Below are 25042 nucleotides of genomic sequence, written 5' to 3' on the forward strand. Positions count from 1 at the left end.
TGATTTGAATGCCTTTTGTTTCCTTTTTTCTTGCCTCATCGCTCTGGGTAGTGCTGCCAGTACTGTGTAGAATGGGATTGGTAAGAATAAGCATTCATGTCTTATTTCAGATCTTACAGGAAAAACTTTCAGCCATTCACCACTTATGTGATGTTAGCTGTTGGCTTGTCATAAATGGCCTTTATTAAGTTAAGGTTCATTCCTCCTATAGCCAGTGTATTGGAACTTTTTATCATGAAAGGGTATTAAATTTTGTCCAGAGCTTTTTCTTCATCTATTGAGATGATAATATGATCTTTATCTTTGTCTCTTAATGTTGTATAATTTAATGATTTGCATGTGTTAAACCCTCCTCGAATCCCAGTACATATTCACCAGACAACTCTCTTTTAAAAACTATTCCCAATACCACTATTACCCTTAAAATAATTTCTTAATATTGCCAGATACCAAGTGTTCAAATGTCTACATCTATTTTTAAAGTACTGTTTGAAATCTATTTTAAAATTACTCTCATAGAAAATCCGCATAAACTTGTGATCTTGTTGAATGCAGTTTTTGCTTTTTATTGGATACACACTGCCCTGGGCGGCTCAAGGCTGCTCAGGGGTGCTGGAAGTTTTGAGGCAGGGTCTCTAGGGATGTCATTGTTGGTCAGTCACTCAGTCGTGTCCCACTCTTTGCAATCCTGTGGACAGTAGCCTGCCAAGCTTGCCTGTCCTTCACCATCTCACAGATTCTGTTCAAACTCACGTCCGTTGAGTCTGTGATGCTACTTTATCCTCTGGTAAGTGGAGGAGTACATCAAGGCTGTATATTGTCACCCTGCTTATTTAACTTATATGCAGAGTACATCAGGAGAAGCACTGGGCTGGAAGACACACAAGCTGGAATCAAGATTGCTGGGAGAAATATCAACAACCTCAGATATGCAGGTGACACCACCCTTCCAGCAGAAAGTGAAGAGGAAATAAAAAGCCTCTTGATGAAAGTGAAAGAGGAGAGGGGAAAAGTTGGCTTAAAGCTCAACATTCAGAAAATGAAGATCATGGAATCTGGTCCCATCGCTTCATGGGAAATAGATGTGGAGACAGTGGAAACAGTGTCAGACTTTATTTTTCTGGGCTCCAAAATCACTGCAGATGGTGATTGCAGCCATGAAATTAAAAGACTTTTACTCCTTAGAAGGAAAGTTATCACCAACCTAGATAGCATATTAAAAAGCAGAGACATTACTTTGCCAACAAAGGTCCATCTGGTCAAGGCTATGGTTTTTCCAGTGGTCACGTATGGATGTGAGAGTTGGACTGTGAAGAAAGCTAAGCGCCGAAGAATTGATGCTTTTGAACTGTGGTGTTGGAGAAGACTCTTGAGAGTCCCTTGGACTGCAAGGAGATCCAACCAGTCCATCCTAAAGGAGATCCTGGGTGTTCATTGGAAGGACTGCTGTTGAAGCTGAAACTCCAGTACTTTGGCCACCTGATGCGAAGAGTTGACTCATTTTAAAAGACCCTGATGCTGGGAGGGGTTGGGGGCAGGAGGAGAAGGGGACGGCAGAGGATGAGATGGCTGGATGGCATCACCGACTCGATGGACATGAGTTTGAGTAAACTCCGGGAGCTGGTGATGGACAGGGAGGACTGGCTTGCTGCGATTCATGGGGTCGCAAAGAGTCGGACGTGATTGAGCGACTGAACTGAACTCAACTGAAGCAGATGAGGTACTAAGCATGAAGTCCCCCACCTCCCTACCCCTTCATACATGCAGATGAAGGTAAAGCTCTCTCCAGCCGCAGGAACCCAGGGCTAGGGTGAAAGGAGTGAGGCAAGCCACATGGTCCCCCTCCCCACCACCTCCGCCACGCCTTCGGTTTCAGGACTACATTTCCCAGCGGCCCTCGCGCGCCACCCTGACTCGGGCTCCTTAGCAGACACAGAGAGGCTGGGGGCGGCGAGGCGCGGTTCCTTCTGGGACTTGTAGTTCGGTGGGCGGGCGCTGGGCGCGCTTAAGTCCAGGTTTGAATTCCGCCCACCTGCATTAGGCTCAGAGACGAGGCCAACAGTGCGGGCGAGCGGTGAGTTTGCGGCAGGAGAGGATGGGAGGTGGGCTGGTGCGGGGGGAGGGCAAAGGGAGAGAGAGTGTGCTCTGTCTCTGTCCGTGGGGCATGGGGAGAGGGTTGGAGGAGCGGGGTGGCTCAGTTGCGCGCTCTGGGAGGGGGGGGGGGGTGACAGCGGCTGGGTCCGGGGCCACCCCTCCCTGACCTGTTGTGTCTCCGAGGGTGAAGGGTCTGGGGTGGTGGGTGTGAGTGAGTGAGCGTGTCAGGGTGCGAGGTGAGCGTGTCAGGGCGGGAGGGAGCTGTGTGGATGCCCGGGGTGCGTGGGACTGACTCGGAGTGTGTGGCCTTGTCCCGCGCGTCCCAGGGCGGGAGCCTTCGTGGAATTCCACACTGCAAGGATTCTGACTTTGCGAGGCATCCGTGAGAGTCCGCACCTGCTCTGACAGGTGGAGTGTGTGGGCACCTAGGGGGTGTGGGCGTGCGCGTGGAGCAGAGTCTGACTGTGTGTCTGAATTCGGGCAGCTCACTCTGTGAAGGGCGTGCTAATCTGATGGAGGTGGCAGGCCTCCCGGACGCTGGAGGGGTGCATTGAGAGTTAAGAGGGCCAGTGATGAACTTGGCCGGATGGGGCAAGTATAAATGATTTGCAGGGAACACCTGAGGCAGTTGGTGGGGGGCATTGGAGCTGCAGAGAGACCCTCAGGAGGCATCTGAGTGTTCCCCAGAGTGGGTGTGAAGTGTGGGGAATTAGAAGGGTTTTTGAGCTTGCAGCAGGTATGAGCAGGAGTGCTGGGCTGAGGGCAGGGGCTGGGGGCACGGTGGGGGCTGGGAGTCCGGCTGGTGCACGCGTGTGAGAGGGGGCAGCCATGGGTGCTGGGTCCAGGTTGGGCCCGGGGTGTCAGCCAGACAGGGTCATGTGTCTAGGGGTGCTTCTGAGGTATGTCTGCAGGTGCGTTTTGTGTCTTTATGCCCAGGTGTCTAAAGTGTTTATCTGAAAAATGTGTGTTTCTACAAGTGTGTGTGTACGTGTCCATGCAGATTGAAGTTGTATGAATCTGAATCTACATATTTGTATGTGGGGGCGCAAGTGACTTTTACTGTTTTTAAAAGGCCTACAAGGCTAAGGGGGTGACTGATTTTCCAGGTATGTGTGTGTCTGCAGGCCCGGATTTCTGTGGATGGAATTTTGCATATCTGTCTGATTTGATTTCCTAGTAGGTCTCAATTTTTTCCAAGTCTATAAACCCAAAGGAGTGATTTTGAGGTTTAAAGAAAACCATCTGGAGAGAGTGTAAAGGGGAGTGACGGGGGGGTCTTAGAGGGGGAGGCCTCTGGGGAGATGGGTCCCCAGGTGAGACTAAGGGTGGACTCTGGGGTGTCAGAAAGAGGTGGTCTGAATGTCCCATAGGGTGTCCTTTGAGTGCAAAGGGTGTCCTAAGCGTGCAAAAGTGTGTGTCCTCACTGTGTGTGCCTAGAAGTGCCCAGTATTTGAAGCTGTGTGTATCTGCACATCTGTGTGTGTGTGTGTGTGTGCATGTGCCTGAGTGTTCCTGAACCTCAGGATGTGTTACTGCCCATCTGCGTGTGTTTCGGGATCTACAAGTGCGTCTTCATTTGCACACCTGGGGCTCTGGGGCCGGGGTGTGTCTGAGAGTTGTTGAGAGTCCCAGGAGTTGGGAGTCTGTGAGTCCCAGGCAGGGGATCAGCTCGCGGGAGGGAGTCACTGTGTGTCTGTGATCCTGCAGGACCCACCCCTCCCCCACCCCCGAGGGGTCCCCAGCGGCCCCCCACCCCTGGGTCTCTGAAGCCTGAGCCTCTGTGCCTTTCCCAGGAAGGCCTGGCCGGGACAGTGGGGGAGGGGCGCTGGGGGAGGGGCCGTGCGCTGAGGTCCAGTAGGGACACCTCAGAAGAGGGACCGTGATGCTGGCAGGCTGGGGGTCTTCCTGGAGGAAGAGGCACGGGACCCTCCCCACGAATAATGAAATTGCGGTGAACATCCCAACGCCTGTGCGGGTGTCAGAGACCGTGTTAACCACCTGACTTGTGTTTAGGGGCGGGGGTGGGGGTTTGTGCGTGTCTGTAAGCGACTCAGCCGCGTTCATTCCCGCGAGTTTGTCCACAGCATCCCTTCGCATCTCCAGAGCCAGCGTGGCTCCAGCGCCAAGGACACGCGCTGAGCAAGCCCGCCCGCCCCTGCCCAGCAGCCGGGACAGAGCCTGGGTTCCCTGGGTCCGGAGGTCAGTCCCGCGGGCCGCAGCTCCGAGGGGTCTGCGCCAAAGGGGAGGGGGCGCCGCGCGGGGCGAGGGGGTCCCCACGGGGAGGGCGGGGGCGCCCCGGGAGGAGGCGCGGGCGCGCTCTGGGCTGCTGCCTGGGGTCCCCCGAGACCCCAGGGCGCGCGCGGTGGGGGCCCTGCAGGAGCCCCGGCTCCCCTGAGGGCGGGGGGCGTCCTCAGCCCCTCGTGAGCCGCGGGGCGACTCGAGTCCGAGCGTTTGTCTGGCCACTGGGAGGAGGGGAGCCTGGAGGGGACACAGGAGGCTGGGGTGTCCGGAGGCGGGGGTCCCCTCCAGGGGAGGCGGAGGGGAGCTCGGGTCCTGCCCCCCGAGGTTCTGGGGGGCGGGGGGCGGGCCCGGGACTCTGGGGTTTGCTGGAGGCGGCGGGAGAGATGGGCTGGGGGTGCTGTGAGCGCCAGGCGGTCAGGGCACCTCAGACAGCGGGGTCAGCGCGGGCGCAGAGAGCCGTGCGGGGCGGGGCGGGGCTTGGGGGCGCGCAGGGGAGCTTCCGCCCGCTTCCCGAGGAAAGACACCGGCTGACCCCGGCCCCGCGGGCCCTGCGCGCGCACCTGGGCCGGGGAGTGCCTCCCAGGGGGGCGGCCTCCGGGGAGGCGCCGGGCCCGGGGGTCCGGGGTGGGCCGGCGGGGCCGGAGGGCACACGGTGGATTGAGTCTTCACCTCTGGTGGCTCTCGGGTCTTTCAAATACACCTCTGGGCGCCCCGGGTGCCACAGAGTCTTGGAGCGCCTCATGGAGAGCCAGAGTGCGGGAGAGGCCCCGAGGGGGTCACCACGTTCCTGGGGGGTCGTCCCAGCTCTGAGGGTCCCGGAGGGCCGCCCCAGTTCTGAACCCCCCTGACCTGGTGACCCGCCCCTTGCCCCTGGGCTCAGCGGCTCGGTGACCGGGGGGCTTCTCCCTGTTGCAGGGTTTCTCTCCCTGGACGACCTGGCCCAGGACGAGGCCCTGGACTGATGGGGAGGGGCGCTGGGGAGGTCCGAGGTCAGAGGTCAGGCTGGAGGGTCCCAGCGTCAGAGACAGTGATTCAGGGAAGGTGGGTGGGAGGCGGTGGGGGGAGGCCTCCTGACCTCCCCCAACAGCGATAGACTTGGATCCAACACAGGACTGCCTGAGTCTGGGTCAGACTGTGTTCTCAATACTTGACATGCGTTTAATCCTACTTAATCCTCACATATCATCATTCTGCTCCTTTTGTGGAGGGGAAAGCGGACAGCACAAGAGGTTAAGTATCCCCAAATTGGGGCACAGGACGAATACTTACATTAGATTTTCAACAAATAATAAATTACCTTTTAGTATAGGTACATCCCAAATATTTCATGGCATTTGCCTATACTTAAAAGTAATATACTGAAATAAATAAAAAATGAAGTTTTAAAATGTAGACACGTCCCATGCAGTGTTTGGAGATATTCATACTACAAACTGATTTGTGTGTCTGAAAGTCAAATCTCAGTTTGCTGCATATTTGTTATAATGTTAAGTCTGGTGAACTTGATCCTTGATATCCCCAGCTCGTGACTGTTAAGAGTGGAATCCCCCAGTTCTCACCCGAGACACACAGCCTGCCCGGGCGGTGAAGAGCCCCCTCCCTGCAGGGCCGGCCCCGCCCCAGGGCTGTGCTGGGGGGTCTGAGGCCCCTCCGCTCACCTCGGTCCTGAGGGCGGGACTGATGCCTCCCGGACCTGGATGCCCGGAGCACAGCAGGGGCCGGCCTGTCTGAACCCCTGGGTCAGGCTGCCTGGTAGCCCTGGGGCGGAGCTGAAACACAGCACAGGGACTGCTCCACGCGTGCACTTACGGAGCGCCTGCTGTATGCCAGGCCCCAGAGGCGCCTTTGGTGCCCCGTGAGCCGAGCTGCAGCTTCCTGGTCCCGGCCCTTCGTGTCACAGTTTTTCTAGTTTTAAAGGGGGTAAGCCCCAGGTGCCACAAGCCCTGCCCTTGTCCTTGCCGGGCGCCATGACAACCGCTCTCCCCAGGCCACACCGTGGGCCTTGGAGGGAACCAGGAGGAGGCATTGCCAGCACGTCCCCTTGGATGCTGGGGACCTGGAGACGTGGGGAGGGGATGGGGCTGTCTGAGTCCAGCCGGCCTCTGAGAGCCACACCCGGGCCCCCTGGCTCCACCGCCCAGGCACTGACCACTCTGTCTCCTGTCCGCAGGGAGCAGCAGTGGGGTCAGCATGCTGCCTCTGAGCACCATCGAGGGCCAGGAGACCGAGGAGGTGCAGACCAAGCCTCCGGAGAAAGGAGGTGAGACCCACGTGGGGTGGGAACTGTGGGGAAGTGTCCAGGCCATGGGTCTCCAACCCTAAATATCTGTCCCTGGCTCCTCTAAAGGAAAGAGGGCCCTGAGCAGTGCCCGGGATGAACCCCCAGACATGACCTCATGCAGGAGGTCCCGAGACTCCCCTGCTTGTAGAATGCTGAAAAGCGTGCCTGGCACATGACAAGTACTCAACACGGGTTAGTTTTTATCACTGGTTTCATGATGAAGGTCTAGCTACTGAGTTTCTCAAGCCTTATAGGGTACGATGGCCTCACTCCTCTTTCTTCCCCACTCAGCCCTGCCTTCTGAGAACCCTGATGATCTGCTAAACAAAGAGAAGGGGAAGATGTCAGCCAAGCTCCTGCCTATCTGTCCGTTGGTAAGCCTGCTTCTTTTGTCACTTTTACCGGAGCCCCCTTGGTTCTGAGAAGAAAGGCACATACATCACCCTCTCTGCCCAGGAGAACCTGTGGGTGGCTAGGCACCCCTTATACCCTTGACGATGTGGCCCCATCCTCTGGGGGCTGGTCTTCTTGGAGATGCCGCCCTCTTTCCTGCCTCCTCTCTTTCCTAATTCCAACTTCCAGTGTCACCTCCTCCATGAAGCCTCCCTTAGACACTTCCTCCCCATCTGGCTCTAACCCTCTGCCTTGCTGAATTTTCATCAGCTTTATTACTGAGAACTTTCTGAGAACATACCTTGTATCTGTGTGTTCATCATCTGCCTCCCCTCCTAGAGTACTTCTGTGGGGGCAGGACCCTCCTCCATTGTTCAATGACATATCCCCCTCTGCCTAGCACAGATGTAGCCCGCGTCAGGCACTGTATACACTCGGGCTGATTAAATGAAGCAATGAATTAGGGAACGGTCCCTCCTGTGGAGGCAGCTGCGGCCTTGACCCCCTGGGTACCAGTCCTACTTCTCCTACTAACCCCATTGACTTTTCTGGGGGGACCCCCTGTCTCCACGCACTTTGGGTGGATCTGATCCCATCCTCAGACCAGCGCCAGGTACGCCCCTGACCAATCAGAGCCGGCCGTGCCAAGGTTCCCGGTGATTGGTCCTGGGCTGGGCACGTGACTCACCCTTGGCCAATGAGGCGTCGGCTCTGTCTCTGGGCTTCTTAACAGGCAGGAAGGGAGGCTGGAGGGACCGTGGTGAGAACCAGGGGGGCCCGTGGGGAGAGGTCAGGGGAGGCCCTGGGTCAGCTGCCTGCGAGAACGGCTTTCCTGTTAGTGCCTGCCGCAGTCCCGGGGAGGACTCGTTAGAAAATCTTATTAGAAAAGAACGTGAGAGTCACAGGTTTTGCAAAAATGGTATAAAGTTCATCCAAATTCACCAACTGTTAATATTTTATTTGCATGTTCTATCTAATAAATATATTTATACATACATTCCTCAGTCTTTATGACCTTAGACGTAAAATATAGTCTTACATAAGTGTGGGCTGTTGCAACATTCAGGCTTTTCACCTTGAGACACACCTTCATATAATCTCTGTCCATATTCCTGTTTTATGAATTAGCTACATGCCCCCTTGTTTTCATTCTTTTCCCCAGACCACAGGGTCCATTCTGGGCCAGGTATTGTGCTTAGTAATGTATCTTTGTGTGAAAGTGTGAAAATATTAGTCGCTCAGTTGTGTCCGACTCTTTGCGACCCCATGGACTGTAGCCCACCAGGCTCCTCTGTCCATGGGATTCTCTCGGCAAGAACACTGGAATGGGTAGGCATTCCCTTCTCCAGGGGATCTTCCTGACCCAGAGATCCAACCCAGGCATGGAACCTGGGTCTCCTGCATTGTAGGTGGACTCTATCACTGAACCACCAGGGAACCCTAAGGGTAGAGACCAGAGATCTCTCTCAGCACCCTGCAATGCCCAGCACAGCCCCCTGCCCCCCAATGCAAAGGATGATCTGGACCCAAAATATCCTTAGTGTGGAGGCTGAGACACGCGGGAAGAGAGGCCGAATGGTTTTGCCAAGATGAGGACACTGAGTAGGTGCAAAACCCTCTCTCACTAAGCATCAAACATTAACGATCCTTTTCTTAGATTATCCTATTCAGTCCTCAGCCGCCCCGAGGAAGCAGTTACTTTTATTTCATTAAACAGAACTGTAAACGGAAGTGGGGGAAGGTCAGGTCACTTGCCCCGGAGCCCCCAGCTGTTTGTAAGCAAGTTGGAATCCAGCCCCCCGTGGTCCCCCCTGGGTGCCGGGGCTCAGCTCCCACACTAAGGGTGAGCGGACGCCCGGGGAGTGACATTCCCCTCTTGCGTCTCTGTTCTCTCTCCTTCCAGCCAAGTGTCTGCTTTGCTTACTACCTGGAAACGGATGACTCCGACTCTGATTCCCAGTCTGACCCGGACACCTCGAAGCCCGGCTCAAGCTGCTCCTCCCCCTCCAAGCCTGGTGCAGACCACGAGGAGATCGAGGCGTGGGAGTGTCCCCTGTGCTGTCTCAGCATCCTCTGCCTCTCCTAGATCCCGAGAGCCCCCCGCCCCCTCCTGCCCCAGAGCATCTGCGCTCTCCCCAGAGGTGCCTGCTGGGCTACTGTGATGTGAAACCCCCGATACAGCAGCTTCAATAAACCCAATTTGCCGTCTCTCTCTTGTGGGTGTCTGTGTGTTAACCTCTCAGGGGCCAAGATGTGGCCACCCCATGGAGCTGGGCGGCCAGGGTCCTTTGACCTGGGGGCTCTGTGGCTGGAGAGGGCTCACCCCCCACACTAAGTCCACATTCTGGCTCAGGGGGAAGGGGGACAATGAGGGGAAGGGAAGACACACTTTAGACCCTCAAAGGGAAACTCCTCCAAGATGCCTAGACCAGTTTTCCTTAAACCTCATTGGCCAGAGCCTAGTCACATGACCATAAATAGCTGCAAGAGAAGCTGAGCAATCCTGTGTCAGCTAATAGCTCCTGTTATTATAGCAAAGGAGAATGGCCATTGTGTTCACTGCTGACCGGGTCTGGTATGTTCATTTATCCCCAGCACTAGGCTGTGATGAACACATGAGTGAAAAAAATTTACTTTTCAATTCTGTGTCTCTCTCCTATTGATGAGGATCTCCTCCCTTTAAGCAAATATTTAGAATAATGAACATTTCTTGGGACTTCTTCCAGTGGTTAAAACTCTGAAATTCCAGTGCAGGAGCTGTGGGTTGGATCCCTACACATATAACATCTTACACACACACACACACACAGTGAAATACTACTCAGTCATAAAAAAAGAATGAAATTCTGCCATGTGGATGGACACGGAAGGTATTAGGCTTAGTGAAATAAGTCAGATAAATACTCTATATTATTACTTACATGTGGCATCTAAACAGTAAAACAAACAAATGAATATAACAAAATAGAAACAGACTCAAGGCTTCCCTGGTGACTTAGTCGGTAAAGAATCTGCCTGCAGTGCAGGAGACCTGGGTTCAATCCCTGGGTCAGGAAGATCCCCTGGGGAAGGCAATGGCAACCCACTTCAGTATTCTTGCCTGAAGAATTCCATGGACAGAGGAGCCTGGTGGACTACAGCCCATGGGGAGACAAAGAGTCGGACATCACTGAGGACTAACACAAACTCATGGATGTAGAGAATAAGCTAGTGGTTACTTGGGAGGGGAGGAGGGCCAAGAGAGGGGTATCTGATTAAGAGGCACAAACTGCTATGTATAAAACAAGTAAGCAACAAGGGTGTATTATGCAGCACAGTGAAATATAGCCATTATTTTGCAATGACTTTAATAACTTTAAATCACATAAATGATCTACTATAAATAAGCAAATGTAAAATAATCTATAAAAATATTAAATCACTATGTTGTTCACCCAAAACTAATATAAACCAACTATACTTCAGTTTACAAAATGGCCCCAACAGAAGAATAATTTCTTTCTTCTAGAATAAGTTTCGCAAGGACCATCGAATTAGAGCACCGGCGAAGAGAAATCCACCAAAGTAAGCCAGTAGTCCTCCACGTAGGTAACTGACCATAAGCCCAACAACTGGAATAGTTTCTAAACGCTGCATACGATTCTGCTCATGATAGAAAAACATTTCCTTCACACGCAAAAGTCCTCACAATTAAAAAAAAAAAGATAAAGAGTTATATGGGTCAGATCTGGGCTTCCCTGTGGCTCAGGCTGTAAAGAATCTGCCTCTGATGCAGGAGACCCAGGTTTGAATTCTGGGGTGGGGAAGACTCCCCTGGAGGTGGGCATGGCAACCCACTCCAGTATTCTTGCCTGGAGAATTCCATGGACAGAGGAGTCTGGCGGGCTACCGTCCATGGGGTCGCAAAGAGTCAGACACGACTGGGTGACCAACACTTTCACCTCACATGGGTCAGGTCTGGCCTCTTGGGATAGCTGTCTACTTCTGATGCCATCTCCTTTTTTCCTGGTCTGAGAATAATTTCTCCTGCGCTTGAGCATGGTTGTGAGATGATTGGAGGCCAGCAGTCCTCACCACAGATGAGTCAGATTTCACAGCAGAATCTACAGATTTGGGGGGTTTCCTGTCTTCTCAAGGAAGGCCTCCAACGCACACTGAGATTCCTGCGTCTGCCAGCAGCTGTCATTCCTTGTTCACCTGGGAATGCTGCTAGGAACTCTGAAGCAAGGTACCAGGCTATGTTTCCTAGGAGCTTTGTGACTCTTTAAAGTTCACCTGGGTTCTTTAAAGCTGTCTGGTTATACTCTATGCACATTCTCAACTATGTTTCCATTTATACCCTGTTAAAGAAGAGATTCTTATTGAATTTATGCAGATAAGAATACTTGCTAAGGGCTTCCAAATTCTGGAAGGATCAGGTAGAGAGACAATATAAACGTTTCACTTTGGCTTACAAAGGTATAATTTACCAAATTGCTGTCATAACTAAATGAAAGCGAAATGCTTCCTTACGTCTAGAAAACAAAGATTAAAGCCAGCATTTCAGACAAAAAGCCGTAAAAATTGAAAGGATATTCATCCCTTCACTCGGTCCTGTGTAACGAATCCTTGTTGATCTTAAACTTCTGTTAGCAGTTTATGAAGCCATCAGCTTCTCCATTAGAATTCTTCAATTTCTTACTCAGTTCAGTGGTATGAGTTGAAGATTATCAGAAACCTGTGATTGTCAAAAAAAGACATTTCTATGTAAATGAATTAAACATTAAGTTCAAAACAATTTCTCAGCCCCGCCAGCTACATTTCAGTGGCCAGATGTGGCCAGTGGCTACCACGCTGAACACGGTAGATAAAGAACATTTCCATGGTCCCTGGAGGTCTGTGTCTGGACTGGCTCAGATGGCTTGGGTATCAGAATTAGCACACCAGAGTTCCTAGGGCTTCCCTGATAGCTCAGCTGGTGAAGAATCCGCCTGCAATGCAGGAGACCCGGGTTCGATTCCTGGGTTGGGAAGATCCCCTGGAGAAGGGAAAGGCTACCCACTCCAGTATTCTGGCCTAGAGAATTCCATGGACTATACAGTCCATGGGGTCGCAAAGAGTTGGACACGACTGAGCGACTTTCACTTTCACTATAGCCCCTGGAAAACGAGGATCTGGACAGGGCACTGTGAGCTCCCCAAAGAGTGCGGTCTTACAGAGCATCTTATCAGTGGGTCTTGGGGACGCTTGGCTCCACGCAGGGTCCTCTGGGCACTTTGAGGCAGGTTGGCTGGTGCCCGGCCTGCAGGACACCTCCCCTGCCTGGACCAGATTAACCAGTCAATTACTGATGACGTTCGACAAATGTTAACATTTCCCGGCACTTTCATCTGTGACGCGTGGTGGTGAGCACTTTACATAGATGATCTCTTGTAACCTTCACCAGAGTCCTAGGAAGTAGGAACTAATATGACCCCCAATTTATAGGGGAGAAACCTCAGGTTCGTGAGAGCTGTTTTTAAAGGTTATTATTTCAGTTTTTGAATGTAAATCAGGACTCTCTGGCTACTCTTTATATTACACTCTTTCAGCCTCATGGAATTCAAATTTTCATAAAATATATCTTTAAAGAAATAAAGCATAGCTGTTTACATTTCTGCCGAGACTGCCCTTTCACCAGAGAGCAGCTTGTCTTCGTCTACTGCAGGAATTGACACAGAAAACTCTCTAGGTCAGAGGTGGGCAGACTGCAGCCGTCCAGCCCACAGCCTGTCTGTGCAAATAAGGACTTCTTGGCACAGCCACGTCCATTTCTTCCTTCAGTCTGGGCTGCTTAAAGGCAAAGTCCTTTAGCCGCGACAGTGACTTATTGGCCCAGAAAGGCTAAAAATCTTGCCATGAGGTAGATCCTTGAAAAGAAAGGTGACTGATCGCTGCTTCTGTGTAGCTTCAGGATTCAAAGATAAAAGCTTGAGCCAAAGGGTGTGCTAGGGATTGGATGTGGAAGACAAAGGGGGAGGTGAGCGTCTTGGATGGCTTCATGGAGTCTGGCCTGAGCCACGAGAGGCGCTGGGTTCCAAGGTGGGAATGATTTGGGAGACACACCAGTGGGTTCATAAGGGTTCATTTAATTTAGGATGGGTTAAATTGAATTAGAGCCAAGTAAGTCTCAGCAAGTGCAAGGCGTGTGTGTTTAAATCTGCAAATATTTAATTGACCTCCGTGTCTGAGGTTTTTCAAGCTGCCTTCATATTCACCCATCCCCTCGTGTCCAGGAATGCAGCACTGCCCATGACTTCTGATTTGCAGATCAAGCTTGGAACTTGATAGTCAATTAAGTTATTCATTTGAAAATATTTTACCAACACCATAAAGAAAGTCAGTGTATGAATAAGAAACTCATCAAAGGTAATTTCAGTACACATTACACAGACAAGACCAATATCCTTAATATGGAAAGAACTCTTATAAATAGATAAGAGACAGACCAACCACACAATCAGAAGTTGGGAGAGCGGAAACAGTAATTAAGAGTGAAGAAATGAAACTGTTTTTAATCGTGTTTTGACCCAGCTTTCTGTAAAGATTTTTAAATGTGCTCCTATATACGGACTTGGCCTGTCCACATGTACTGTTAGTCAGAGTCTCCTCTGGTCCTCTTTGTGAAGGGCGCTTTGGAAAGAGCTGCTCCCAAATTTGAAATGTACATATACTCTGACGCAGTACTTTCTGCTCTAAATCCTGTGCTGATGAGCTTCCCATTGTATGCGATGACACACTTTCAAAGGTTATTCCAGTCATGTTGGTAGTAAGAAAAGACCAGAAACCACCTAAGCGTCCAGCCTTTGGACACTGGTTATACAAATCATGGTAAAGTCACTCAGTGGGATAGTCTACTGCTGTTAAAAAGAATGAGGCAGTACTGTATAGACTGATATGACAAAATTTCTAAAATATATTCATTTGTTAGCTAAAAAAAAAAAGCAAGAGTGTGTATGATAGGATAACATTCATGTTAAAGAAAGAAATAGGGATGGGGCAGATGAAAGGTACTTGTTTTTATTTAAATATACACATGCATAAACATGCATAAATTAACCTACAATTAAGCATACAAATAAATGAATAGATATTTATCTCTGATAGCATAGATAGGAAGTTGGCTAACGCTAGTGGAGGTTACCTTCAGTAGGAAGCACGGCCAGGAGAGCTGGAGGGGAGGGAGATGTACTCCTTTCTGTATAATATTTTATCCTGTTGGAGGGTTTCACCACTCTTGCTGAAACCAAGTCTCCCCTCGATCCATTCCCCCTTTCTTCCAGGACATGAAAGCCCTGGATCTCAGCTGGAATCCTGCTCCCTGAAGGGAAGACAGCATTTCTCACTTCTTGTCCCAAGAGTCCATTTGATTAAGGTCTGCCCAGTGAGCATCCTTGGGCTTCCCAGTGACTCAATGGTGAAGAATTTGCCTGCCCGTGGAGACATGGGTTCAATCCCTGGGTGGGGAAGATCCCCTGGAGGAGGAAATGGCAACCCACTCCAGTGTTCTTGCCTGGAGAATCCCGTGGACAGAGGAGCCTGGCGGGCTACAGCCCATGGGGTCGGAAGAGTTGGACACACCTGGGCATGCACTCAGGGACCATCCTTAACAGACAGCCCAGGCGAAGTGTGTTTCCCCACGTGTGTGCCCATCCGCCAAGTGGGTCTCGCTTGTCGCCAGCAGGCCTGGGAGGTTGAGGGGACATCTTGGGGGTTTGCGAGTAGGCCATTGTGAGCATCACTGAGTGTGTGGGCGAGCCTGGGGGTCACTGTATCAGATGATTGTGCAGGGCGGGCCCCCGGCCCCCAGCCCTCCCCACCCCCACTCGCGGGCATCCAGGCCCTTGGGTCTCTGCAGTATAACAGGGTTCTTCCCTGTGAACCCCACGTCTCCTGGAAGACCTGGGCCCGGGCGGGGTCCAGGTGGGGGAGGGGCGCGGGGGGAGCAGGTGGACCCCCCCCACCACCGCCAGGGAGACAGTGATGCCGGGACGCCGGGCTCACAGCGGGTGTGAGGCCAGAATTTCCAGTCCTCAACTCTGGTAACAAGAGAACCAGAGCAGCAGGAGCGCTTGGTGCACTTCGTCTCGGACACTGTTGGAACCACTCGATCTCAGTCCCTGTGGACCGGGGCGGGGTCTGCGGTCGCGAGCCGCTCCTACCGCGCTTTTGTCCCGGGGCTCCCCAGGCGCGTTTGCAGGGAACCCCTGCCGCGAGGCCGGCCCGCCCCGACTCTGTGCCCCTGGGCAGCCCGGCGCCGAGTCGCCGCCGGCTTCGGGGGGGCCGTCCCGCCGCCGCGCCTCCGAAGGGTCTGCGCCATCCGGGCGAGTGCGCAGTGCCGGGCGGGGGGCGGCGGGCTGGCGCTGCGGGGTCGCCGCGGGGAGGGCGGAGGCACCCCGCCGGGAGGTGCGGGTGCGTTCCGGGCGGCGGGGCGCGGACGCGCGCGCCGGGGAGCCCCCCGAGGAGTCCGCGGCTCCCCGAGGGCGGCCGCAGTCCTCAGACCCTTCTGAGGCGCGAGGCAGGCGACTCGTGGTCCGAGGGCTCCTCGGGCCGCCGGCAAGACAGCAGGCTGGAGGGCAGCGAGGAGGACTGGGCCGTGCGGGTGAGGGCCTGGCTGGGCCTCCTCCCGGGGCAGGTGCAGGAGGAGCAGGCGCCCGGCCCGGAGCCGCCAGGAGGTACGAGGGCCGGTCTGCGCGCCGCGCGGCTCCCATGGCGGACCAGGCGCTCCGGGGAGGCGGCGGGGCCGGGGGCTCCTTCCGGAACGGCCGGAGGCAGCCCAGGAGGCTGACTTGGGGGAGCCTAGAGGGGAGTCTGGGGGACGCGGAGGGGCAAGGAGCCCCTTCGGAGCCTTTCGGGGGCACCGGAGCAAGCTGGCGAGAAGCGCGCTTGCCGGAGCGTTCTGGAGCCTCGGGTGTCTGCGCGCCCGCGCCTGCGGCCGGCGGGGGCTGGGAGAGCGCCGGGGGCGCGCCTCTGAGGGGGGCGGCCTCTGGGGGAGACCCAGGGTCTGCCCCGGGGGCCAGCCCGAGGGGATCCTGGGTCTGGAGGCCGATTCTGGCTTTGCAAACGTGTCTGCCCAGGCGTCTGTGTCTTTATGCCCCCGTGTCCAAAGTATCTGTTTGAAAATAGGTGTTTCTGCAAGTTCTTACGTGCGTGTCTGCCCGGGTTGTCTGCTCTTTCAAGCTCCGTGAACCTGAATCTGCACGTTTGTGTGTGTGGGTTTGTGAGTGGGTCTTAGCGTTTCCAAAAGGCCCGCGAGCTGAGGGGGTGTCTCTGATTTTGCAGGAATGTCTGTGACTGCAGTGTGGGTGTGGGTATGTGTGTGTCTGTGTGCACGCCTGGGTGTCTCTGAGGCTGTCTGAGAGAGACACGCCAGGGTGTCTCTCTGCATATCTATCTGATTTGATTTCTTCGTAGGTTTCAATTTTTTCCAAGCCTATACTCCCAAAGGAGTGATTCTGAGGTTTAAAGGAAACCATCTGGAGAGAGTGTAAAGGGGAGTGACGGGGTGGGGGGCGGCTCTGAGAGGGGGAGGCCTCTGGGGAGATGGGCCCCGGGTGAGACTGAGGGTGGACCCCGGGGTGTCAGACAGAGGTGGTCTGAATGTCCCACAGGGTGTCCTTTGAGATCTGAGTGTGCAAATGTGTGTGTCCTGAGTGTGTGTGCCTGGAAGTGCCCAGTATTTGAAGCTGTGTGTATCTGCACATCTGTGTGTGTGTGTGTGTGTGCATGTGCCTGAGCGTTCCTGAACCTCAGGTTGTGTTACTGCCCATCTGCGTGTGTTTCCGGATCTACAAGTGCGTCTTCATTTGCACACCTGGGGCTCTGGGGCCGGGGTGTGTCTGAGAGTTGTTGAGAGTCCCAGGAGTTGGGAGTCTGAGAGTCCCAGGCAGGGGATCAGCTCGCGGGAGGGAGTCACTGTGTGTCTGTGATCCTGCAGGACCCACCCCTCCCCCCACCCCCGAGGGGTCCCCAGCGGCCCCCCACCCCTGGGTCTCTGAAGCCTGAGCCTCTGTGCCTTTCCCAGGAAGGCCTGGCCGGGACAGTGGGGGAGGGGCGCTGGGGGAGGGGCCGTGCGCTGAGGTCCAGTAGGGACACCTCAGAAGAGGGACCGTGATGCTGGCAGGCTGGGGGTCTTCCTGGAGGAAGAGGCACGGGACCCTCCCCACGAATAATGAAATTGCGGTGAACATTCCGACGCCTGTGCGGGTGTCAGAGACCGTGTTAACCACCTGACTTAACAACGTTTGGGGTTTGGGGGCGGGGGCGAGGGGCTTGTGTCGCCGAGCAACCAGCCGCATTCATTCTCTCGGGTTTGTCCACAGGCTCCGCGGGCATCCCCAGAGCCAGCCCTGTCCGGGCGTCAAGGAAAAGCACCGGGCCCCCCATCCCGCTCGTGCCCAGGGTCGAAGAGAGACCCGGGTCGCGATGTCAGTCTCGAGGTCAGTTTCGCGGCCGCGGCCCTGAAGGGTCTCCGCCTTTCACTTTCGGGCAGAATGGCGCTGTGGGGTCTCCGCGAGAAGCACGGAGGGGGGCACCCAGGGAGGATGCGCGGGGGCCTCCTGGTGCGGTGGGGCGCAGGGGCGTGGCCTGGGGCCGCTGAGACCCGATGGGGCGGGCGGTGGGGCCCCTTGAGGAACCGATTATCCCTGAGGGCGGCCTCACCTTCTGAGCCCCACCCCCCCCCCGGCCCCTCCCAAGTCTGAGGGTTTCTGGGGTCACCTGGAGGAACAAAGACTGCAGCGGGGAGAGGAGGCTGGGGTGTCTGCAAGAGGGGGTGACGGGGACCCCCTCCTGGTCCCCAGGTTTTAGGGAGCACAAGGAGCAGACCTGTGGACTTCTTGGCTTGCGGGAGGAGGTGGGAGTTTGAGGGGCGCTGCAGGACTCAGGGGAGGTCAGGTGGGGATCATGGGTCCAGGCACAGCCCTGACCAAAGAGAACATCCAGATATTATTTCTGGGGGGCAGTCCAGAGGGGAGTCTGGGGCAGGGGAACTTCTGGAGGCATTTGGAGGTCCTCTGAGGATGCCCATGATGATGCGTGGCTGAGTGAGGACTTGGAAGCGGGCTTGTCAACCTCCAGGGATTCTGGGGGGTCGTGTCTGGTTGCGGGGAGGGGGGGCGCCTCCCGGAGGGGTGGCCTCTGGGGAGGCGCCGGGCGCGGGGGTGCAAGGTGGACCGGCGGGGACGGCATGCGCATGGCGGCTTGAGTCTTCACCTCTGGTGGCTCTCGGGTCTTTCAAATACACCTCTGGGCGCCCCGGGTGCCTCAGAGTCTTGGAGCGCCTCATGGAGAGCCAGAGTGCGGGAGAGGCCCCGAGGGGGTCACCACGTTCCTGGGGGGTCGTCCCAGCTCTGAGGGTCCCGGAGGGCCGCCCCAGTTCTGAACCCCCCTGACCTGGTGACCCGCCCCTTGCCCCTGGGCCTCAGCGGCTCGGTGACCGGGGGGCTTCTCCCTGTTGCAGGGTTTCTCTCCCTGGACGACCTGGCCCAGGACGAGGCCCTGGACTGATGGGGAGGGGCGCTGGGGAGGTCCGAGGTCAGAGGTCAGGCTGGAGGGTCCCAGCGTCAGAGACAGTGATTCAGGGAAGGTGGGTGGGAGGCGGTGGGGGGAGGCCTCCTGACCTCCCCCAACAGCGATAGGCTTGGATCCAACACGGGACTGCCTGAGTCTGGGTCAGACTGTGTTCTCAATACTTGACATGCGTTTAATCCTACTTAATCCTCACATATCATCATTCTGCTCCTTTTGTGGAGGGGAAAGCGGACAGCACAAGAGGTTAAATACCCCCAAACTGGGGCTTCCCAGGATAAATACTTAAGCTGAAATTTCAGATAAATAATGAATTATCTTTTAGTGTAGGTACGTTCCAAATATTCCCTGGGCCTTGCCAATACTGAAACACAATTTAGCAGAATAAATACAAAATGAGTTTTTATGTCACGTAGAGACACGTCCCATGCCGTGTTCACAGACACTTATGCTAAAAAATGATCTGTGTGTCTGAAACTCAAATCTCAGGGTCCTGTGTGTTTCTTGTTGCTGCTGTTAAATCTTGAGATCCCCAGTTAGTGACTAGCAGGCTGGACTTGCCCCAAGTCCACTCCCCAGACACAGAGCCCAGGTCCTGCCCAGGGTGATGCTGGGGCGGAGGTGGGGTCCCCACACTGAGCCTGTGCTAAACCCCTCCCTGCAGGGCCGGCCCCGCCCCAGGGCTGTGCTGGGGGGTCTGGGGCCCCGCCCCTCCGCTCACCTCGGTCCTGAGGGCGGGACTGATGCCTCCCGGACCTGGATGCCCGGAGCACAGCAGGGGCCGGCCTGTCTGAACCCCTGGGTCAGGCTGCCTGGTAGCCCTGGGGCGGAGCTGAAACACAGCACGGGGACTGCTCCGTGCGTGCACTTACGGAGCGCCTGCTGTATGCCAGGCCCCAGAGGCTCCTTTGGTGCCCAGTGAGCCGAGCTGCAGCTTCCTGGTCCCGGCCCTTCGTGTCATAGTTTTTCTAGTTTTGAAGTGGGTAAGCCCCAGGTACCACGAGCCCTGCCCTTGTCCTTGCCGGGCGCCATGACAACCGCTCTCCCCAGAGGCCACACCCTGGGCCTTGGAGGGAACCAGGAGGAGGCATTGCCAGCACATCCCCTTGGATGCTGGGGATCTGGAGATGTGGGGAGGGGATGGGGCTGTCTGAGTCCACCCGACCTCCAAGAGCCACACCCGGGCCCCCTGGCTCCGCCGCCCAGGCACTGACCGCTTTGTCTTCTGTCTGCAGGGAGCAGCAGTGGGGTCACCATGCTGCCTCTGAGCACCATCGGGGGCCGGGGAAGGGAGGAGGTGCAGACCAGGCCTCCGCAGAGAAGAGGTGAGACCCAGTGGGGAGGAAGCCATGGGCAGGCGGGAGTGGGGAGGCCTCAGGGAAAGACTGATAGGGGGAAGCGTGGACACTGAAGACTGGCCCCATTCATTCCTACAGTGTCTTGTTTCATTTATTTCTGCTCTGACACTGAGAATCTTCCAGTCACAGTCCAAGGCTTTCCACACATCCAGTCACGCATGCTTCACAATAAGGGAGGGACAGGAATTACCTTGTTTTCCAGATGGGAAATCTGAAGGGTGACAAGTGGGAATAATCAGCTTATGGTGGGATCTGAACCCATCTGGCCTGGGGGTCTTTGACCTTAAGCACCGTGTCCCCGTCCATCTCGAGGACCCTCCCCACAAGATGCCCGGTTTGTGTTCCGGCTGCTGGGATTCCACGGGCTGTCTGGCCGTGTGTGTGCTAAGTTGCTTCAGTCATGTCCGACTCTGTGACCCTACAGGGTGTAACCCTGCCTGGCTCCTCTGTCCATGGCAGGAGTACTGGAGTGGGTTGCCATTTCCTCCTCCAGGGGATCTTCCTGACCCAGGGATTGAACCCAGGGCTCTGTGTCTCCTGCACTGGCAGGCGGGTTCTTTACCACTGAGCCATCAGGGAAGCTTAACCAGGTCCCTGCAGGTGGCCATTTGGGTTATTCCCAGTCTTTGACGATGACAATAAATGCAGGTAGAAATAGGACTATACTTGGGTCAGACAGCACACAGGGGAGTGGATCCAGGACTATATGTTTAAAAAGGCAGATGGCAGCATCTGAGGGGATGTTTGCACAGGTGGCCGGGACAGTCCTCCAGAGAGAGGCCGGCTTCCATTCCCAGGAGTGGAGGAGTCTGTAAGGAAATCGATGGGTTTGTGGACAGCTTTGAAATAGCAGGAACTTTCACTCCAAACCGACATGTCTGTCTTCTGTGGGAAAACCCGAGTGTTTTCTGGAGAGACGTGCCCCACTGGCACCTGCGTGTCAGCTGTGCCTTCCTCCTGGGCACGGGTACCCCAGGGTGCCACTATCTCCAGAGCCCCTGTTGTCTAACGCCAGCCTCTCCACTCGCTGACATTCCCTGTCTGTTCCCTGGGGACCTTCAGGATGCAACTTCATGCATCTCTGCAGGCTCTGCTGTGCAACCTTGGCACGTGTCCTCACCTCTGTGTTTCCTTGTCTCTAAAGTTGGATGAATACAGTGCCCATCTCAGAGAGTTATCATGAACAACCAAACGAGCTAGTACCTGCAAAATATTGAAAGGCGTGCCTGACACATAGCAGATACTCCACACGTATTAGCCATGGTCACTGGCTTCATGATGAGCATTTTATTATTATCGAGTTTCTCAAGCCGCAGCGGGCAAGACGGCCTCATGCCTCTTTCTTCCTCGCTCAGCCCTGCCTTTTGAGAGCACTGCTGGTCAGCGAAGGGAGCCCGCCAGGAAGAATGCAAGAGTGTCAGCCAAACGGGTGCCAACGTGCCCCATGGTGAGTCTGCTTGTTTTCTGCTTTGACCAGAGAACCCTGGGCCTGAGAGGTCAGGCTTATCAGCCACCCTCTCCGCCCAGCAGAGACCTGGGTGCCTGGGTGCCCCTTGCCCCTCCCTCGTCCCGGATGTGGCCCCATCCTGTGGGGGGGGATGGTTTTCCTTGAGGGTGCTGCCCTCGTTCCTGCCTCCTTCTCTTTGCTAATGCCACCCTCTGCTCCTGTGTCACCTCCTCCATGAACACTGCCTCCCCAACCCCTTGCCTTGCTGAATTTCTTCAGCATTATTATTGCTACTTGAGATTATACCATTTATCTGTTTGTTCCTAATCTGTCTCCCTTATGAGAGTAGTTCAGTGGGAGGATGTCAGTGGGAGCCCCCGTGTTGTGCAGTGACATATCCCCCTATCTAGATCAGATGTAGCCCGCGTCAGGCACTGTATAGACTCGGGCTGATTAAATGAAGCAATGAATTAGGGAACGGTCCCTCCTGCAAAGGCAGCTGCGGCCTTGTCCACCTGGGTACCAGTCCTCCTTCTCCTCCTAACACCCTTGACTTTTCTGGGGGGACCACTTGTCTCCACGCACTTTGGGCGGATCTGATCCCATCCTTGGACCAGCGCCAGGTACGCCCCTGACCAATCAGAGCCGGCAGTGCCAAGGTTCCCGGTGATTGGTCCTGGGCTGGGCACGTGACTCATCCTTGGCCAATGAGGCGTCGGCTCTGTCTCTGGGCTTCTTAACAGGCAGGAAGGGAGGCTGGAGGGACCGTGGTGAGAACCAGGGGGGCCCACTGGGAGGGGTCCGGGGAGGCCCTGGGTCAGCTGCCTGCGAGAATGTCTTTCCTACTAGTGCCTGCCGCAGTCCCGGGGAGGACTGTTTAGAAATTATACTAGAAAAGAAAGTCACAGACGGTATAAAGATCATCCAAATTCGCCAATTGCTGACATTTTTTCTATTTACATATTTTCTTTAATAAAATGTAACATGCTAGTGCTATATATGTATATTTATTACAGTATATATACACATAATATACCTAAGTGTGGGTTGCCTTAGAAATACAATATTCTGTTATAAAAGGGGGGCTATTGTCACCTTCCTGCATTCAACCCTGATACACACTTCATCTTATCCCTGTACCGGTTTTGATATTAATAATTTGCTACATACTGTCCATTTGGCGTTCTTTCCCCTCCAACACAAGGTCTAGTCTAGGGGAGGGATTGTACTTAGTAACGTATCTGTAGTTTTCTTTAAGCTAGACAGTCTCCTAAGCCTTGTTTGCCTTTTATGGCACTGACCATTTTGAAGTCCAGAGTCACACCCATCCCATATTGTGGTTTATTGGGTGTATTTTTGACCACCTCCCTGTGACTGAGATTCAGGATAAGCTATGATCTCTGGAGCACCACCTAAGTGATGCCGTGTCCTTCTCAGAATATCACGTTTTGAAGCACATGAGGTCTGTGCGCCATCACTGGTGATGCGAGTTTTGATCCATTGGGCCAAGATGCTTGTCCCATTTCTTCGCTGAATAATGTCTGACTTTCCTATTTCTAATAGGAACTCATTGGAGAGACACTTGTAGATCCACTAAATAACCTAGAAGCAGAGAGCATTCTGATTGGTCCTTCCAGGTCCTGTGTCCTCCACAGAACCAATCATCAGCTGAGGTGATGCAGGACCTCAGTGGCCCCAGGCCAGGTCACCTGATCATGGGAATACAGGGGAAGACGACCCCTCCCTTTCCCCAAACCTGGAGAACACAAGAAAGGGATGAGGTGATGATTCTCATCCAGAGGCAGTTTGTCCCTCAGGGGACACCTTCAATGTCTGGAAACATTTTTTGTCACAATTGAAGGGGTCGAGCTAATGGCATCCGGTGGCCAGGAATGCTGCTTAGCATTCCTGCAATGCTCAGGATGCCTCTGCCCCACCCACTGCAAGAAGGATCTGGATCCCAAATGTCACAAGTGGGAAGGGCTGGTAACCCAGGAATAGGGGAAGGACAGTTCTGCAGAGGTGATGGCACCGTGTGGAAGGAACACCGTCCTGCCCACCCCAAGCCTCCCAGCTGGCATCCCAGCCCTCTGAGGCTAAGGGCCCCAACTCCAGAGTCTCAGCACTGGGTTCAAACCCAGCTTCAGCAACTACCAGCTGTGGGAACTGGGGCCAGCTCCCGAACTCCTCTGTGGCTCAGTTTTCTCACCTGTGAAACAGGGCAGTAGGAACCCCACGTGAGGTTACCAGGAGGATGAAGTGGGTTCACATCTGTGCTGCGCTTCCCTGGAAGAATGGGCTTCCCAGGTGGTGCTAGTGATAAAGAACTCACATGTCAATACAGGAGACACAGGTTTGATCCCTGGGTTGGGAAGCTCCCCTGGAGGAGGGCATGGCAACCCACTCTAATATTCTTGCCTGGAGAATCAAGGTTATGTAGTCACTTCTAATCCTGAGTGCAGCATGGTCCCCACCTATACATCTGATCAAATGCCAGAGTGGGAAAGCTTATCAGTGCCTCCCTACCCCTATTTCCTCATCTGCAGGATGGAGAAATAAGATCAGAGGCCTCCTCATAAGGATTAAGTGGGACCTAACATGTCATTCAGGCTGAAGCGGCCTAAATGCTCAATAACCACTGGATAGAAATAGTAGTCCTCCCAGAAATCACTACAGCTTCAATACTGCCAGCACCGTGGGTGATGCTTTCTATTGGGAAGAAGTGTTTAATTTTTTAGGAAAGCAGATGGTTTTAAGAAAACCAGCAAAGCAAACATTGTCACAGCTGACGAGTTTCCAGCTCTCACAAAGCGGCAAACATTGTTACATTTAATGATCCTTTTTTTGGATTACCTCGTTCAGTCCTTAGGCGCCTCTGTGAGGGAACAGTTACTTACAGTCCATTATACAGAAATGTAAACTGAGGCCAGGGAAGAGCAGGTTATCTGCCTCAGGATCCCCAGCTGTAGTGGGCGAAGAAGCAATTCAACCCCAGGTGGGTCGCCCCTGAAGTCCGTGCTCAGCCCCACAAACTAAGGGCGAGGGGCCCCTCCCCGCAGGGCACTGAAGTTCTCCTCTCTCCTCTCTGTTGTCTTTCTTTCCTTCCAGCCGGGTTTTTGCTTCACCTTCTACATGGATTCGAACGACTCCGAGTTTGATTCGCAACCTTCTCCTGGAAGTTCGAGAGCTGGCTCGAAGTACACCTCCCCTTCGAAGCCTCGTGCGAAGTATCAGGAGATCCAGGCTTGGGAGTGTCCCCTGTGCTGCCTCAGCGTCCTCTACATCTCCTGAATCCTGAGGTGCCCCCGGCCTCCCGCTCCAGGCCAACCGCGCGCCCCCCAAACATGCATGCTGGGCTTCTGTGATGTGAAACCCCCAATATGGCGGCTTCAATAAACCCAACTTGCTGTCTCTCCCAAGGCTGTGGTCTGTGTGTGAAACTCCCAGGGCCGGGGCGGGGCAGCTCCGTGGAGTTGGGCAGTCAGGGTCCTTGGACCTCGGTGCCCTGTGCCACGTGGCTGGAGAGGGCTCACCCCCACACCCAGTCCACATTCTGGTTCGGGGCAAGTGGGGGGATGAGGAGAGGGGAAGAGGGGAAGACAGGCTTCAGTTCTTCAAAGGGCGACTCCTACAAGAAGCCCAGATCACTTTTCCTCACAGCTCATTGGTCAGAGCGGGTCA

At 54.5% G+C, this 25042-nt stretch overlaps 1 protein-coding gene across 1 annotated transcript; it reads left to right on the forward strand.

Moving 5' to 3' along the window:
• Positions 1-15010: 15010 nt before the first annotated feature.
• On the forward strand, positions 15011-24780 carry LOC122420524 (basic salivary proline-rich protein 2-like). Its single transcript, XM_043435683.1, has 6 exons — positions 15011-15038; positions 15145-15702; positions 17350-17466; positions 19792-19881; positions 21270-21361; positions 24470-24780. The coding sequence occupies exons 1-6, from the start codon at positions 15011-15013 to the stop codon at positions 24650-24652; spliced, it is 1068 nt and encodes a 355-aa protein (XP_043291618.1). The 3' UTR covers positions 24653-24780.
• Positions 24781-25042: the final 262 nt, after the last annotated feature.

This window comes from Cervus canadensis, chromosome 18, assembly GCF_019320065.1.
Source record: "Cervus canadensis isolate Bull #8, Minnesota chromosome 18, ASM1932006v1, whole genome shotgun sequence".
Classification (NCBI taxonomy): domain Eukaryota; kingdom Metazoa; phylum Chordata; class Mammalia; order Artiodactyla; family Cervidae; genus Cervus; species Cervus canadensis.

What these genes read in the sequence shown, in the direction of transcription:
- LOC122420524 (XM_043435683.1), top strand. Translation starts at nt 15,011, where the DNA reads ATGCCGGGACGCCGGGCTCACAGCGGGT. An exon ending in ACGCCGGGCTCACAGCGGGT is followed by an intron (nt 15,039 to 15,144) that starts GTGAGGCCAGAA and finishes ACTCGATCTCAG; the next exon opens with TCCCTGTGGACCGGGGCGGG. An exon ending in CAGGCCTCCGCAGAGAAGAG is followed by an intron (nt 19,882 to 21,269) that starts GTGAGACCCAGT and finishes TTCCTCGCTCAG; the next exon opens with CCCTGCCTTTTGAGAGCACT.